Source organism: Neofelis nebulosa, chromosome 7, assembly GCF_028018385.1.
Source record: "Neofelis nebulosa isolate mNeoNeb1 chromosome 7, mNeoNeb1.pri, whole genome shotgun sequence".
NCBI lineage: Eukaryota > Metazoa > Chordata > Mammalia > Carnivora > Felidae > Neofelis > Neofelis nebulosa.
In genome coordinates this window covers 120,214,701-120,232,711 of record NC_080788.1, presented here as the reverse complement: position 1 = coordinate 120,232,711, position 18,011 = coordinate 120,214,701, and the positions used below count along the sequence as shown (strand labels likewise).

General features: G+C 38.2%; 1 protein-coding gene and 1 long non-coding RNA gene across 5 annotated transcripts in view; one reads left to right on the top strand and one right to left on the bottom strand.

Annotated features, from left to right (window-relative positions):
- The window catches only part of BBOF1 (basal body orientation factor 1), a 57,374-nt gene that overhangs the window by 22,405 nt on the left and 16,958 nt on the right, over positions 1-18,011 (bottom strand). For all 4 annotated transcript variants that reach the window (XM_058739613.1, XM_058739610.1, XM_058739611.1 and 1 more), the window contains exons 5-11: positions 12,859-12,939; positions 10,231-10,301; positions 9,325-9,469; positions 7,463-7,956; positions 4,633-4,734; positions 638-712; positions 353-467 (exon numbers count right to left, since the gene is read on the bottom strand). In XM_058739613.1, coding sequence (XP_058595596.1) covers positions 353-467; positions 638-712; positions 4,633-4,734; positions 7,463-7,956; positions 9,325-9,469; positions 10,231-10,301; positions 12,859-12,939 — 1,083 coding nt within the window. The remainder of the gene's footprint in view (positions 1-352; positions 468-637; positions 713-4,632; positions 4,735-7,462; positions 7,957-9,324; positions 9,470-10,230; positions 10,302-12,858; positions 12,940-18,011) is intronic.
- LOC131517489 (uncharacterized) lies at positions 7,060-16,900 on the top strand. The gene is made up of 3 exons (XR_009264614.1): positions 7,060-7,314; positions 8,373-8,454; positions 16,869-16,900. It is a non-coding gene; the product is annotated as an uncharacterized LOC131517489 (long non-coding RNA).

Sequence of the window (18,011 nt, the reverse complement as noted above, 5' to 3'; positions counted from 1 at the left end):
TCCTTTGTCCCTACCTTATAGGGATTCAGACTTCCCAGTTCTGTTCAAAGCCATTATGTTTATTATTACATAATATGGTCATTATGTTTATTATTACATAAAAGATAGTACATATTTTGGCTAGCCTTTATACTTCACAAGACAATGTATAGGTTTTTCCACATTTACTAAAAGAGGCACAAATGTGCATTTGCATTAAGTATAATATGCCTGCCATAGTGTAGACATGTTATACATGTGTTATTACTCATTTCACTGATCACTGAGAGCTCTTGGCTAGAGAAAAGCACTATGACTTAGCAAGAAGTTCCATGGGGTAAAGAAGCGTTTAGTTACATTATAGACTCCTTACTATGTCAGACTCTTGTGATTCTTTCTGAATATTGGGTATCATCAGTTCACCAGAAGAGTCTGAGATTGGTACTTGCTGGGTGATGAAGGTTTGATCTTGAAGCTTACTGTCATCCCTGCAATGACGACAAAATGACAGACCTGTCAACAACCACATATTCATGGAACTTGGTTCAGAACAATAGACTTGTCCTACAACTCCCACTCAGTTCTGGCACGTATAAAATGTCCACCACAACCACTGTGATCAGGCTCACGTTCATTACCTTGTCAAGACAGCTCTTACCCAAATTCCTTTGTTTCTCCATCATCAGCAACAACATAGTCTGGAACTGAAGGCCTAGAGCTCTGGCTATATTTTCTGTGGTAGATAAAAGTTAACAATGAGGCAGTGTCTCCTCTTGTCCCATATTTCAACTGTGCTTTTTTTTTTTAAGTGTATTTATTTGAGAGAGAGCATGCGCACATGTGCATGAAAAGAGGAGGGGCAGGGAGAGAGAATCCCAAGCAGGCTTCACGCTAAGAGTGCAAAGCCCGATACGGGGTTTAATCCTACCAACTGTGAGATCATGACCTGAGTCAATACCAAGATCAAGAGTCAGATGCTTAACTGATAATCATGATGATGATATTCCTCCAATAGCTATTAATGGTGATGCTAAAGACGGAACCAGAGTACTGACCAAAAACATGGCCAGAGAAATTCCCTTCCCACAAAAAGAACCTCAGAGCATAGAAAAATTACCCAATGGTGATGGACCCAGTATGAAAATTTCTCCTCATACTTTGGAAAGTTTGGTTTAAGAACAGGAAGTAATCATATCACTGATTGAATATTCTAATAGAAAGTGAGCTGAACAGGATTATAAAAAGTACGGGGGGGGGGGTGCCTATCTGGCTCAATTGGTAGAGCATGTGACTCTTGATCTCAGGGTTGTGGGTTTGAGCTCCACATTAGGTGTAGAGATTACATAAAAATAAAATCTTAAAAAAAAAAAAAAAAGCGTAGTAGGTTGATTTGCCAGCAGGTAAGGACACATGCTCCACTTCTAAAACTTGTCCTCAAGTTGGTACATATGAAGCAGAATAAACCCATTCAAAATATGACTGTATTAAATAGTCTAATAATTATGCATGAGAAAAATATACTTTGGGGGTTCCTAGGTGGTTCAGTTGGTTAAGCATCTGACTCTTGGTATCAGGTCGTGATCCTGTCATGAGGCTGAGCCCCACATCGGGCTCCATGCTAAATGTGGAGCCTGCTTGGGATTCTCCCTCCCTCCTCTCTGCCCCTCGCCTGCATTCATGTGCTTGCACATGCGCTGTCTCTCTCACTCTCAAAATAAATAAACATTTAATTTTTAAAAATGTACTTTGGATACTACTAGTACCTGAGTTACAGCCAGTGTGGTTGCTAGTGCACTAAAGAGTGCAGTTTATTGGTTATACTCCTTGACTTAGTTCAATCACAAAAATAGCATACTGTTAGATTCACAATCATACAATCAATTGAACTCTTAATGAACTTCCTAACTGCTCTGCTTGCCCTGGTAGACCATTTATCATCTAATCTCTCCCCAGTCTGGTTTGAGCTTTCTCATTTAATCTCATCTTCACCACACGTTTCACTATTCGATTCCCATCTTCTTTTCCCTTCAACCAGCTCTGATATGAGATTCCAACAGGCTTAGACATCATTCCATTGCAGCTAGATTTAACTTCATTGCTTTGGTGCGAAGATTTCACTCACATTTCTTTGTTTCTGCGGTATTGAAAACAACATAGTATGGAACTTGAGACCTAGAACTCTGGTTGTTTCTTGGAGTACGGAAAAGTCAACTCACAATGAGACAGACATTCTGTAGCTATAGTCTGGATTCTACCTCCCCCTCTAAATAAAAAAATAAAAAAATAAAATAAAATAAAATAAGACTCTTTGGAAGGCTCCCAGAGACAAAAGACCATTTCAAAGTCTTCCATCTTCCACTTAGCCTAAAATTCTTTAAACTCTTCTCTTTTGGCTGTCCTCTTCCTTGTTCTCCTATTCACTGCTGTGGTTATTTCTAGCCTCGGCCCTTTATCCTTCTACCTTCATACAACCTCCTACACTCAACTACCAATTTTCACTAAATATGCTCAAATCTCCTTCCCTAAACACCTGTACTCAAATCAAGGAGTATTTTTCGTTTCAATATACTGCCATCATCTCCAGTTCAACATCAAAAACACTCCTTGCTATTTCTTCTGCCCAGAATGTTTTTTTCCTCTACCCTCTCTTCCTATATACCTTTCAGAGGTCAGCTCAAGCTTTTATTTCCTCATAAACTTTCCTGACCTCCTCAGTTGGGTCATATTCCCTTAATCTAGCCTCTCTTACCATTGTATGCCACTTCTTTGAGCCAATCTCATAGTTGTCCTTTAATATTTGTGTGATGATTTGAATAATGTTTTCTTCCCACATAGACGATGAACTCCCTGAGATTAGGAATGATGTCTTTATTTGCTCAACACTATATCCTCAATAAATAGTAGGCGCTCAGTATGTATATGCTACATGAATTAATGGATGGATTAAATAAAATTTAAACATTTCCTTCACATTGGCTTTCCAGGTTTTTCACTTGCCTTTCATACCACCAGTCGTGCACTTCTAAGCTAAACACCTTAAACATTTACACTTTGTTTTCTTGATTTCTTTTGCCTTTTATCACTAAGTCCTGTCTCTCCTTCCTAAGTGCCTCAGTTTCTCCCCTTTTCCACTCCCGCCCACACCCTCCACTGCCGCACGTCCAGAGTAACACGGCAGCTTCTGCCGGTTCCCCACTCTACTTTTGTCCTGCAGTCCATCCTATGTATATGTGTCACTGCATTAGGTTAAGGTCAGCTCTGGGAACAGTGGCTTATGAACCCTTTCAGTGAGACAGTATGAGAGTAGGGCTTATCGCTCTTGTATTCCTTCAAGGCAGAAAAGGAAAGTATGTTATACTACTTTAGAATAACAGTTGCACACGTTAAGGTTTTTCAGCATGGTTTTTAAGGCTCATCATAATTTAATCTATAGATCCAACCTTGTTTCTTCTTTTTTAATTTGTTTTTTAATGTTTATTTTTATTTGAGAGAGAGACAGACAGCACGAGCGGGGGAGGGGCAGAGAGAGAGGAAGACACAGAATCCGAAGCAGGCTCCAGGCTCTGAGCTGTCAGCGCAGAGCCCGATGTGGGGCTCAAACCGATGAACTGTGAGATCATGACCTGAGCCAAAGTCAGATGCTTAACTGACTGAACCACCCAGGCGCCCCAACGTTATTTCTAATTACTAATTACTCTCATTGCCACCAGTTTTCCTCGAGCCATGAAGTTTTCCTCAATGTTCTTCAAACACCCCACCTCTATTCCTACCTCTGGGCTTCTGCATAGGCTGTCTACAAAGCCCCTTGCCTGATGTACCCTTCCCACTCTGTCTACTATTCCACTCTCCTACAAGGCACCCGGCAGCGTCACACTCTTTCAGTCTTCTTCACTGAAGTCTTCCCTAACTGCTGTAGGACACTGACATGTTGTCTGAACTCCAGTGATACTTTATTGTGCCACCTGATTTTTTCTTTGCTATGTTTGGTTTTGTTTGGGCAACTAGATTAGAAACTGTAATCAAAGGCAATGTCTCTTAATTCCTGCAAATGTTCACAGTACCTAACACAGTACCAAACATGTAACAAGTAATTAATAAGAGGTTGATTTATTTTAGCCACTTTATAGTTCAGTACCAGTGTTGTAGTCATTGATAAAGCATAGTGGAGAAAGAGAGTGAAACGAATCTTTAAAAAGAATGATTTGGAGTATCTGTGAATTTCTGTTTTCCTCTCTAGGTCTTTATCTTGGTATTAGAGAGTCTCTAAATCAATAATCAGCTTAAAAATCACTTATTTGTTTTTGCAAACCAATAAAATCTTTTTTTACCAATAAAATCTTAATAATTATTTTGCTTCTCTTCAGTGACCACTCATTCAGCTGAACAATGCTGTACCTTCCTAGCAAGCATTACCTTAAACATCTATGATCAGTCTCTTTTCTCCCCCCTTTAATTAATCTTTCATTTTTGTGCTCATTCATTCATCTCCCATCATTCATCTCTGGGAGTGACAGGTGCTAAGCAGCATGACCCTTTTCCATTTTCTGATCCTTTCCCATTCCTTTAATTCTAATTGAGAATAAGTTCATTCTTCCTATATGGTTTCTAGGTTTGTTAACACCTTGGTATTTCACTACAGAAACAGGGAGTTACCTGGAAACAAAACCATTCATTTTTGCAAAGAGCAATCGCAAGACTTTCTCCTTTTGCTCCCAGGTCAAATCTTCAATATCCACATTTCCTTGAATATCCGTCCTGAAGAATTTCAAAGGCAAGATGGCCAAAGTAAGCATCTCTCCTTTTTAAAATTTAAAATATGTAAATATGAGAAAAGAAAATTTCCAAACCATAACTATTATGAGGTTTCCAAATATAATGACTACAAAGCAAACTGTGTCCATTACAAAATCACGAAGTTGAAGAGGATATCAATATGCTAGCCATTCTGAAATGCTATGTAGTCTTTAAGATAAAAATAAGAAAAACTATAACACAAAAAAATGTGTGCTCAAACATTAAGCAAAAGGGCAAAAAGTTGTAATATAACATTATGCATCCAGATACAAAAAGAAAAGGAACAATACAACAAAAACTAGTTGTTTACAAGGTGAGATTATTGATAAATTCCTTTTAACATTTCTTTTTGTATAAGATATTTTGCTATGAAAACAGAGTGACAAGAGGTACGTTTAGAAAATAACACGTAACTTATCTAGTCTATTTACCTACTTCCAAATAAGGCTGTAGCTAAGCTTTCCAGGCAGGTCTTTGGCTATACTATAACTTTCCCAGAAGATTTGTAGTCTATTTACTATTTATGAAAGCTGGCTGACACTGTAGAGAGTACTGTATTTCACAATGTAAGAAATGTTTTTGCATATACATCAGTTGGGTTAGTTTTCTTTAAAAGTTTAGGTTTTGCCTTATGATCACCATACACTTAAATTGTCCTTCCCCAATCTGCCTCTTAAGCAGATGATGTAATATTTTAATCACCATTTCTGCCCTGCTGGTACAGGCAATAGAACACTGAGGTTAAGGTGAGAAGTTGTTCAGTAGCAAAAATGTCACACAGGGCAGAAGAGGAAGAGTCCAGCTTCTGCAATAACAATGTGGAGAATCATTTTATATACCTCTCTCTGAAATACCACTTTGCAGACAAAAAAATGTAAAATAGACTGGCATATGTATGCTAGGGACTCAACTTGCTTGACGTATTAAATTAAAAAAAGGACATGGGGCACCTGGGTGGCTCAGTCGGTTAAGCGTCCGACTTCAGCTCAGGTCACGATCTCGCAGTCCGTGAGTTCGAGCCCCGCGTCAGGCTCTGGGCTGATGGCTCAGAGCCTGGAGCCTGCTTCCGATTCTGTGCCTCCCTCTCTCTCTGCCCCTCCCCCGTTCATGCTCTGTCTCTCTCTGTCCCAAAAATAAATAAACGTTAAAAAAAAATTTAATTTAAATTAAAAAGAGGACAGGGCACCGGGGTGGTTCAGTTGGTTGAGCATCCAGCTCTTGATTTCAGTTCAGGTCATGATCCCAGGGTCGTGTGATCAAGCCCCACATCAGACTCTGTGCTAAGCGTGGAGCTTGCTTAAGATTCTCTCTCTCTCTCTCTCTCTCTCTCTCTCTCTCTCTCTCTCTCTCTCTCCCCCCCCCCTCTCCCCCACTCGCATGCTCTCTCTCTCTAATAAATTTTTTTTTAATTTTTTTTCTTAATGTTTTTATTTATTTTTGAGACAGAGAGAGACAGAGCATGAGCAGGGGAGGGGCAGAGAGAGAGGGAGACACAAAATCCGAAGCAGGCTCCAGGCTCTGAGCCATCAGCACAGAGCCCGATGCGGGGCTCGAACTCACAGACTGTGAGATCATGACCTGAGCTGAAGTCGGACGCTCAACCGACTGAGCCACCCAGGCGCCCCTCAAATAAAATTTTTTTAAAAAGAGGAAATTACAGAGAAATTATTGGTAATACAAGTAATAGACTTCTAAATATGGCAAAAAGGTTTTAAAAAATTATGGTATGGACATTTTGAAGAAAACAGTCTTATCTTTCAGAAGCCACTGACCATGTCCAACCTTCCCAACAGATACATAGTTTAAAAGAACCTACTAATTAATCCATTAAAAAATAAATCAGAAAACACATTTGGAAGCACTGTTAATAAGGTGTTCAGTACATAGTAGTAGGGAGTCCTTTTAAGTTTCTCAAGCTAAGGCCTTTGAAGAACCTAATTGCACTGAGAGATAAAACTTTTTTTTTCAGAATAATCTTTAAAATGCACTCTAATTTATGGTTCATAGGAGTTAAGAGTGCACTGACAGAAACGCTAACAGGAAACAGTCATTGTATAAAGTCTACAACTGTCTCAAGCATCCTGCTACCTTTATTATGGTGGCAGTAGATCTGTAGCATGTATTTTGGAAACTTGCAAGGACTTTCGGTTAGTACAATGATGGGGTCCCACTCCTGGATGTCGTCTAACCCATAGAACAGTTCTGTGCAACAAAGAATTATTACAAAGAACTGTTACATTGATTTCTTAAATTATATGTTTAGTTAGATATTATCTATGAATTTCATCTCAGTAAAAGGAATGTTACAAAATATTTGTGAAAGTAAGCTTATCAAAAATGTTTAACCTTAATCTGATCACACCTTTATAATGAATTTACAAAAAAGAAAATAAAGGAACATGTTCAAAGATACTACAATGACATTCTATGGAACAAATGATCTAGTCTCTTTAATAAGTCTCTGTCTTGAAAAAAGGAAATCTACTAAGAATACCTACTAAGCCCCACACACAGTGCTAAGCACAGGGGTTATAAAGACAGGTAAGACAGTTCCTATCTTCGAGTAACTTAGTGAGTAATCTATTCAATACTTAGATATTATGTAACTGAACTCCTCAGAGTGCTTATTTCTCTAAAGGGCACAAAAATAGCTGCACAAAGGATAAAATATTAAAGCCATGATTAGTACCATTTCTCAGCCTCCATAAGATCTTGAGTTACGCTATTGGTGCTGTGCTCTTTGCCATCGAACGTTCGGATCCGGGGATATTCTGTTCTTCCTGCACATGCCTCTCTCATTTTAAAATTGAAAGCAGCTTGTGCTACCTTTTTGTAATGCTTCCTGCCCAGTAGGATCTGTTGCTTCACTTGGTGCAGAGCATCTAAAAAGAACCTTTCCACTTCTGTTCTCTCATCCAGTATGTTCTTGGCCAGCCTCTTCACTCGATTCATTTCCCTGTCCTTCATCTGGAGAAGATGTTGCAGCTTGTCAATTTCAACCTGACCTGCTTGGTTCTCTATCATTGCCTGTCGCTGCATTTTTAGAACTTCAGCCTCAAACTCTCTGGTCATACAACTCAGGGCAGTCTCCAAGCTTACCACCTTTTTCTGAAGAGTTTGGATTTGTAATCTCTGCTGGGTAAACTGCATTATCTTTTCCTTAACCAACAGATCATTGATTTCCTAAAAACAAAGATGAGAGAGTTGATTTTCTTTAATCAATTTCAAAACTTAAAAGTTCCTCACTAATTTCCATTACATCATTAGCTTAAATTTGATACCAGGTTGAGATGATGATATTTGGTATTCTGTGTACCGAGAGAAAAAACATCCCAGGGTTCTTCTCTGGACTTGTGAAGGCCACTAATTTTGCTGATTAAGAAACTTTCCTTTCTCTAAAATTCCAATAGTTTAAATATTTTATATTATTGAAATGGGTAATTTCAAAATCAATAAGATTATACAATAAAACATTAACAACTGTATACTGGAAAATGTTTCCTATCCTAGCCTATAGGCTAGTGGCCTATCCCTTTTCCATTGTCCCTTTCCTCCTTAGTAATAAAACTCCATTTATTTTATTTTATTTTTTTTTTCAGGAAGGCAGGAAGCCCAATTGAAAATTCCCAGTCTCCCTTGCAGTTCAGCAAAGCTATGTAACTAAGTTCTGGTCAATGAAATGTAAGTAGAAGTGTTTGCAGGACTTCCAGGAAGACTTCTAAAGGGGATGGGGGGGCATAATTTTTCCTCCCTGTCCTTCTTCCTTCCTGCTTTCTGGGTAATGGTTAGAGATCTAGCAGCTGCTTTGGGCCATGAAGTAACTTTGGGGATGTAAGCCATACGTTGCCCAGCAGAGTTAAGGAAACTGAGTCTCTGTTGACTTTGTGGCACTACCCTTCCAGCTCTGGATTGCTAACCTCCAGACTTCATTTAGAGGAGAGAATAAACCCTTACATGGTAAAGCCACTGTTGTCGGGGCTGTTACAGCTGAACCTATTCGGAACCAGTAATTCAGAGACCAACTCTAAGCAAAGTAAAATGAGTATTCTAAGGTAGTAGAGGATAGGGTTTACATTTATGTTTCTGATATATTCTTTATAAAGCCAAGTCAAATACCTCTTTTTTTATGTTTATTTATTTATTTATTTATTTATTTTTGAGAGAGATAGAGAGAGAGCACATGCTCAGGGAGGGGCAGAGAGAGAGAGAGAGGGAAGCAGAGCATCCCAAGCAGGCTCTGTGCTATCAGCACAGAGCCTGATGTGGGGCTTGAACCCACGAACTGTGAGATCATGACCTGAGCAGAAATCAGGAGTTGGACTCTTTAACTGACTGAGCCACTGAGGCATCCCAAGTCAAATACTTCTTATGCCATTCTCATAATTAATCCTTTCAAATAAGAAAGGTACATCATCCAGACAGAATAAAAATGGTCCCAAAGTCCTCATGTATCATTATTATACTCAATTCTTCATATTTACCAACCCAATCCTTAAATAAACAAACGAGCAAACAAACAAAAAACCCAGCAAGTCCAAATGGAGTGGGAACCTTCTGATGTAAAAGGAAAGTTTGAGTATCTTGCAACTTCTGGGAGTTTTTTTGTAGAGCGTCAGCTTCCTTCAGGTGGTATGTGAGGGCTTTCTGGAGATAAACATTCTCTTTAAAAACGGCTCTTCCAGCATGGTTCAGTTGCCTGAAATAGATAGATATATGATCCCAAAACACAGGTGTTAAGTTTTAGATATTACCAAACTAGAACAATGACTGCCTTATCCCCCAACATTAAAAATAATGACCACGACGTATTTAGTTTATGGTAGGGACTCAAAAGAGGTGGGGTATGTGACTAAGTTTTCACCAATGGAAAGTGAAAAGTTACGTGTTACTTCCAGTCCAAGGCAGTTAGGAGCAGATGGGTTTCCATGCTCTCTCCTGTCCATATGACTGGATGGAAGAAGTCCAAGATAGAAACAGCCCCAGTTCCCGAATCACCACTCAAGTAGAGCTATCAGACTTATACTGGATTGTTAAGCGAGCAAGAACTAAACCATTGAGACTTCGGAATTTATTAACACAATTAAATGTTACTTTCACTAACATATGTCATGACAACTCTATACAGTTGCTATGATTAACCCCGTTTTTAGACGAAGAAATTTAATTTCAAAAAGGTTAGGAAATTTTCCAACAGTCAGTCATGTCGGTATACATGTTGAGAACCAAAGTCTAACTTCAAAGCCAGGGTTATTTCCTCCACACCACCTTGCTGCAGAAAGGGTGGGTGAAAAAGGGGCGGGGACACAAAGAGAAAGAAATAACGAGGGAAAGTAAACAAGAAAATTTGAAGAAAGCAAACCAAGAGAGAAGGGAGAAGACAATATGATGAGAACAAAACAGACCAGCAAAGAGATAAGAGAAGCTATGAAAAAGAAAAAGGAGGCAGCAGTCTCTTACGCGATAGCTTCATGGTGAGCTCTCTCTGCCAGCATTATTATCTTCTTTTCAGCCTCTTGTTCTAGTCGATGCTAAAAAAGAAAACAGACTTTTTTTTAAAGTTTGTTTATTTATTTTGGGGGTGGCGGCGGCAAGAGAGAGAAAGGACAGGCCTTCAGCTGTCAGGGCAGAGCCCAACAAGGGGCTGAATCTCACTAACTGTGAGATCATGACCTAAGCCGAAATCAAGAGTCAGATGCTTAACGAACTGAGCCACCCAGGTGCCTGTAGGCTGTTTTAATAGAGTTATATTTCTAACAAATTTACACATCAAAAAGTGAAGTATTTATTTTATAATGTCAAACAAAATACTCCTGTCCACATGACCTAGTGTGAAGAACTCCAAGTACTGGTGGAATAGCTAGCAAAGAGGATAGTGTGAACACAGGAACCTCAGGGTACCATCTGATCTCCCCATTAAAGAAGCAATATGACACATAAATAGAAAAAAAAAAGCCCACATCAATATTGGAAAGTGGAGCTTGGATAAATTTCTGCTAAATACAATGTGGTTAGAGTCATTTATTTATCCAACAAATCCCTATTGAGCATTAGTATTGTATCAGGTTTTTCAGATGCTGGAGATTCTGTGGTGAAAAAAACAGATAAGGTCCCTGTTCTGACAGACCTTGTATTCTAGGTGAGATCCAAACAACGATAATAATTAAAGTGCACTGAGCTTTTACCACATGCCAGGCATGGTTCTAAGAGCTCTATGTGTATTATTTACCTATCACAAGAACCCTAAAAATTAGACACTATTATTATCACCAAAAACAAGGACTGAGGAAACAGGGAAAGAGAGGTTAGTGACTTGCCCAAAGTCAGATAGCTAGTAAGTGGCAGAGCAGAGATTCATACGCAGGCAATGTGATGCTTGTTTGCTCCCTAACAAGCAAACAAATGAGAGAATTAAACTGTGATGAATGCTGTGAATGTAATAAATGGAGTAATGAGATAGATAGTAACTGGGGGAGATTATGTTAGATTGGGGTTTAAGGAATCCATTTCTGAGGAAATGACATTTGAGCTCCTAAGAATGGGAAGAGCCAGAGCTGGAGGAAGAACATTCCAGAAAGGAACACCAAGTACAAAAATATGTCATTGGGAAAGGGATTGGTGGTTCAAGGAACAGAAAGGATTAAATAGGGAAACAAAACACCTATAACCTGAGGGATGTGCTTTATATGACCAGGTGGAGCATACTATAGTAAGAGACGAATAAACAGGGCTTACCGGAAAGCCCTCTGCCACAAACCAGCAGCACTGGGGTTCAAACCAGCACAGGAGTTCGTACCTAACCATGAAGTTTACACCGAACATACTGAGACAGCTACTGCTGTGGCTGGCCATCCCAACACTCATTCCCATCCTCCCTTTCCAGTTTTCACTAGTGTCTGGAAAAAAAACACACTCACTTTCCCAGCATCCAATATAACATGGCTCTGTCCAATGAGATAGATGTAAGACAAAATCTGCTAAGAGCTTCTGGGAAAGCTTTTATGGTTTCCAAATAAAAAAGGACAGATACAGCTGGAGCCTCCCTTCTTCCTGCCTTAAACACAGACAAATCTTAGAGCTGCATTAACCATCTTGCAACTATGAGGGAAAGGCCAGCAGCCACCTACTTCCAGACATAAAAATCCTATTTATATAGGCACTGTCAGACATGTATGCTGCAATCTGACGAAGCGCTCCTAACCTTTGTGGAACTGCTGCACTTAGCAGAGAAGAGAACAAGCTTAGGGGGTGGGATAGAGGGAAAAAGGCAATTGAGAGCAGCCCATTCCTGAGGACTTCCACTCCTAACAGTGCCAGAAAGTGCCTGAGAAGGAAAGCACCAAGATGCTGCTCCTGCCCCATTCCTAGGTTATTTAATACAGAAACGGGAAATCTAGAGCCACTTTTTATGGCAAATTTTTTATCTAAAGCTGATATGAGTACTTATTTGCCCCACCCTCAACTTCCTACATCCCTACCAGTTGCTGAAAGAAATCTGTTCAATTCTTCCCTAAGAATGAACAGTTAAAGGAAAGTTTAGAAGACTTAAAGAAAAACCATGGGTCCTCTGAAAAGCTCACAGAGAAGTGTTCCAATGCACTTCCCACAATTTGGAGAATTAATGTCAGAGGCACAGAGAAATGTGGAAGTTTGTGATATGCTAAGGAACATTTTTGAGCCCCCTTTTAATTAACACCCTTAGTTTAGCTTGGCTTGACTAAGGAAACACCTTCACGTGTACCAGAGTGACCTTTCCCATCTCATCCCCCTACATAATGTGCTACATGCAGCTTTCCTTCCACTAGGGGAATACCAAGCTGAAGGGACTGTGTCCTGAAGCTTCGGATAACAATCCCTCTTTAGGATTTCAAGAATCTCTAACTGACTAGACACTGAGATATCTAGAACAGGTTTCATTTTCCCTATTTTTTTATCTGCTGTGATTTGATAAACAATCCTCTAATAAGATACCAAAAGAAAGGTTGACATGTCTCAGAGTGCATATAGATACTTATAATGTTTTAGTAAACAAAATATTTCTTCTTTTTAAAAACAAAATATTTCTTAATTAACACTAAAGTGTTGTACCTTTTCTTCAAAAAACTTGCCCTCCAATCTTCTAAGAGTCTCCTGATGTTTCCGCTCCGTGTTCCTTAAATTCTCCTTAAGCTGTAATTACAATAACAAAAGAAAAAAAAAGATCAATAGGAAATGGGGGTGACTGAGGCACATTTCTGGAAAATTCTCAATAAAAAAACATTTTCTGTGATACATTATTTCTTAATCCTGAACACACAGGAAAATTCCATGTCCCTACCCGTGAGTACCATATTTCCCACCAATCATCTATAGACTTACAAGATCAGTATTGAGTTTCTAAAAAGTTATTCATGAACAACAGTTCCCAGAACAGACAAGTTGTTCTCATAATCATATTTGCCAAATATCTTCATTTAAACATGTAGACTCATAGAATCATAATATTTTAGAATTGGGGCACCTGGCTGGCTCAGTTGGAGGAGTGTGTGACTCTTGATCTCAGGAGTTCAGGTCCCACGTTGGGTGTAGAGATTACACTTTAAAAACATAATATTTTAGAATTGAAAGGGACCTTAAAAGTCACACCAGACAATCTCCCACTTAATATAGGATTCTTTCTATGAGAAAAATATCTAGAGACAGAAGTATCACGAATTCAAATGTCATTAATTCATTAGACTAGCCTTTCATAGTTCCCATTTTTAGAAAATTCTCCCTAGTGTTAATCTAAAATACATCTCCCTATGATTCTCATAGATGGATCCTTCTGTCCTAAAAACATGTATACATGGAATAAAAAGGACATAAAACTCTTCTAGGCAAAGAAAAGTAAGCTAATTTAAAGCTATATTGTAGTCTACATTTACTGGCAATCAGTCAGGCTGAAATAAGCATACTCCATCTAATCCATAAAAAAGGCAGTAGAGTGTCCCATGAGACAACTGTTTGACTCTGGGCAAATCACTTCTCTAAGTCTCAGGTTTCCAGGAATAAGAAGAGAATAATAATAGTAACTAGCTCATAGGGTGTGGCCAGGATTAAATAACAAACAATACATGTAAAGTACCTAGCTAGAATAGTAACCATTTAATATACCAGCTAGTTATTATTATATCTACTACTGTCCTCCCTTATACTTAATAATTATCCTGTGATCTCTGTCCAAAGTGTATTAAATCTCCATTTTATATGATCTCATTCCGATATTCTTTCTCTCTGTATTTTTCATACAATTTTTTAAAAAATGGCTTCTGATATCATTAAAGACTGAAAATTAATGTCAGTGTACAAGTTTATGGAAATGTCTATCATCTTAGTGTGTGGGAAGATGGACCTTTCAAAATCCATAAATTAACAAATGTTTCTAAAGATAATTAGGTAATACCTACCAAAAACCGTTCTTTTTGGGGTGCCTGGGTGGCTCAGTTGGTTAAGCGACTGACCAGCTCAGGTCATGATCTCGTGATTCTTGAGTTTGAGCCCCGCATCAGGCTGACTGCTGTCAGCACAGAGCCCACTTTGGATCCACTGTCCCCCTCTCTCTCTGATCCTCCCCTGCTTTGCTTTCTCTCTCTCTCACTCTTCTCTCAAAAAAATTTTTTTAATCTTTTTTAAGTTTATTTATTTATTTATTTATTTTTGAGAGAGAGAGAGAGAGAGAGAGAGAGAGAGCAAACACGAGCACATGAGCAGGGGAGGGAGAGAGAGAAGTGAGAGAGAGAATCCCAAGCAGGCTCTGCTCAGCACGAAGCCTGACCCAGGGCAGACACAGGGTCCACCTTGGTCCAAACTCAAGAATCAGATGTTTAACTGACTGAGCCACCCAGGTGGCCCCTATCAAAAACCTTTAAAAGTTTATGTTCTTTAACCTACAAATTCCACCTCAGAGAAGTTATCCTAAATACTAATTACAGATGTAGAAAAACATTTTGTTACCTAGGTGTTCATCAGTTTATAATAGTGGAAAATTAGAAAAAAGCTCAGATGTCTAACAATGAGGGACTAATTAATAAATCATGATACATCTACCCATGATACATCTTACCTAATAAATTATGATACATATGCCTCGACTAGTCAAAAGATTTTATAGAAAAATATGTAATGGCATTGAGGGGTACCTGGGTGGCTCAGTCAGTTAAGTGTCTGACTCTTGGTTTCGGCTCAAGTCATGATCTCACGGCTTGTGGGACTGAGCCCCCCATCTGGCTCTGTGCTGACAGCATGGAGTCTCCTTGGGATTCTCTCTCCCTCTCTCTCTGTCTCTGTCTCTCTCTCTCTCTCTCTCAAAATAAATAAACTTTAAAAAACAGTACCTTTTTTAAAAAAAAGAAAAAAGGAAAATATGTAATGGCATTGAAAAATGTTCACAACAAAAGTGAAAAAGTCAGGGTAACAGTTTGTACATAACAACCTCATGTTTTAAAAAATAGCATATATATATATATATATATATATATATATATATATATATATTGAAAGATGGCTACTTATTTATTTATTTATTTGAGAGAGAGAGAGAAAGAGAAGAGGGGGAGCATAGGGAGAGAAAGGCAGATGGGGGAGAAAGGCAGAAGGAGAAAGACAGAATCTTAAGTAGGCTCCATGCTCAGCATGGAGTCGGACACGGGGTTCGATCCTACAACCCCAGGATCATGACTTGAGCTGAAATCAAGAGTCGGATGCTTAACAATCTGAGCCTCCCAGGCGCCCCCTAAAATGCCATGTATTTTTAAACGTCTCTACATAGAGGAAGAAAAAGAGAAAGAAAATAGACCAAAATATTTAATGGTTATCTCTAGGTAGTATAACTGTGAGGAGAGGGCTTTTAATTGTCTTCTTTTTTATCAGCTAAATTTGCTGCAATGGGTATTATCGCTGTCAAAAGAAGATAGACTAAAACAAATTATTTTAAAATAACTGCAACCTACCAATGTATGCTCCTTCTGTTAATTACATAGATAGAAATCATTTTTTCTTTAAAATTTATGCTTTGAGTATTTTTTGATAATCTAAATTTAACTAGCCTCTTTTCATTTGTATAGTGAATTCCATATACACAGTATAATTAATTTTCTTCCTTTATATACTCCCCTCATTTTAAGTTCACAGGCCTCTACACCTGCCCTAAATCTTCCATATTTTGGATTCCAGAGAACCACCTTATTTTTTCCCACAAACCAGTATCTTTTGCCTGAATTTTAAGTCTTCCTGGCCCACGTCCCTTTTGAAAAGTCCGAAATCTATTTCTCCATTAGGTGGCAATATTGTTCTTAAAAAAAAGAAATCATACCTCTAGAATACCCACTAGTTAATTCATTTTGATTCAGATTGTATACCTATACTTAAGATAGCTATTGTGAGAGTTCCTAAAAAGTTACCAATCTTAAATTGATTCAATCTTCAGTATTTTCATATTAAAAAATTTGATATTCCTTCTAGAAAATTTTAAGTTTTTTTGGAAATTATTAATTGTAAAGTATTTTGAGTATATATTGCAATGATTTAATATACATATACATTATGAAAGGATTCCTCCCATCTAGTTAGTAGAAAACTTGATATTCCTTCAATTACATTTTTTAAGTTTATTTATTTTGAGAGAGAGAGCTCAAGCCGGAGGGGCAGAGAGAGAGACAGAGAGAGAGAGACAGAGAGAGAGAGAGAATCCCAAGCAGGCTCCACATGTCAGCACAGAGCATGATGTGGGGCTTGAATTCACAATCTGTGAGGTCATGACCTAGCCAAAACCAAGAGTCGAACACTTAACCGACTGTACCACCCAGGTGCCCCAATCTTCAATTACATTTTTTTAATGAAAAGACCTACTCAGAATTTAACAAAGATTTATTGAGCATTACAGTGTTATCTTGTATTTGATGAATACAAATGAACAATGATGTTCATGCCTCAAAGAATTTGTAACTAGCAGGGGAGAAAAGACAAATAATGAATATGTCAAGGTAAATGAGCAAAGTGGTATAAAAGAGATAAAAAATGCTATGAAAACACACAAAGTATCACTTTTTTTTGCTAATAATCTTTTTTCTTTTTTCCAGCTTGATGAGATAAAATTGACATATAAAATGGTATAACATATAACATGGTATAAATAATACATAAATAAATAAATAAATAAATAAATAAATAAATAATGAGCTAACACCTCCATATTGTCACATAATTACCATTTCTTTTTTGTAGTAAGAACATTTAAGATTTATTCTCTTAGCAACTTTCAAGTATATAATACAGGATTATTAGCTATCATCACCATACTGTACATTAGAATCCCCAGAACTTGTCAATCTTATAACTGGAAGTTTGTATCCTTTGACCAATATCTCCTTATATCCTCCTCCCTCCCAGCTTGGGTAGCCTCTACTCTGTTGCTCGGAGTTCAGCCCTTTTTTAGATTCCACATATAAGGGATATCATATAATGTTTATCTTTCTGATTTTTTTCATTTAACATAACACCCTCAAGTTTCATCCAAGCTGTCACAAATGGAAGAAAATTAATACTTTTTTTCATACAAAATTATTACTTTGATTTATTTTTTAAAAATTTTAATGTTTATTTTTGAGAGAGAGAGAGGCAGAGAGAGAGGGAGACAGAATCTGAAGCAGACTCCAGGCTCTAAGCTGTCAGCACAGAGCCCAACACAGGGCTCAAACCCACAAACTGTGAGATCATGACCTGAGCTGAAGTCAGACCTTAACCGACTGAGCCACCCAGGTGCCCCTAAAATTATGACTTTTAAACATGACTCTGGGGGACAGCCTTATGGAGGATATGCATTTGAGCTGAGCCTTTGAAGAATCGGTAAAATTTTAATGGATAGAGATCTATTGGGAATATATTCTGGATAGAAGAAACAGTTTGAACTACGAAAAAAATGGCAGAAAGGGGGTGCCTGGTTCAGTCCATTAAGCGTTCAATTCCTGATTTCCGCTCAGGTCATGATCTCATGGATTGTGAGATCGAGCCTCACATTGTGCTCTGTGCTGACAACAGAGAGCCTGCTTGGGATTCTTTCTCTCCCTCTCTCTCTGCCCCTCCACCATTTGCTCACTCTCTCTCTCAAAATAAACAAAAATGAACTTTAAATTTTTAACGTTTTATTTATTTTTTTTTTTTAATTTTTTTTTTCAACGTTTTTTATTTATTTTTGGGACAGAGAGAGACAGAGCATGAAAGGG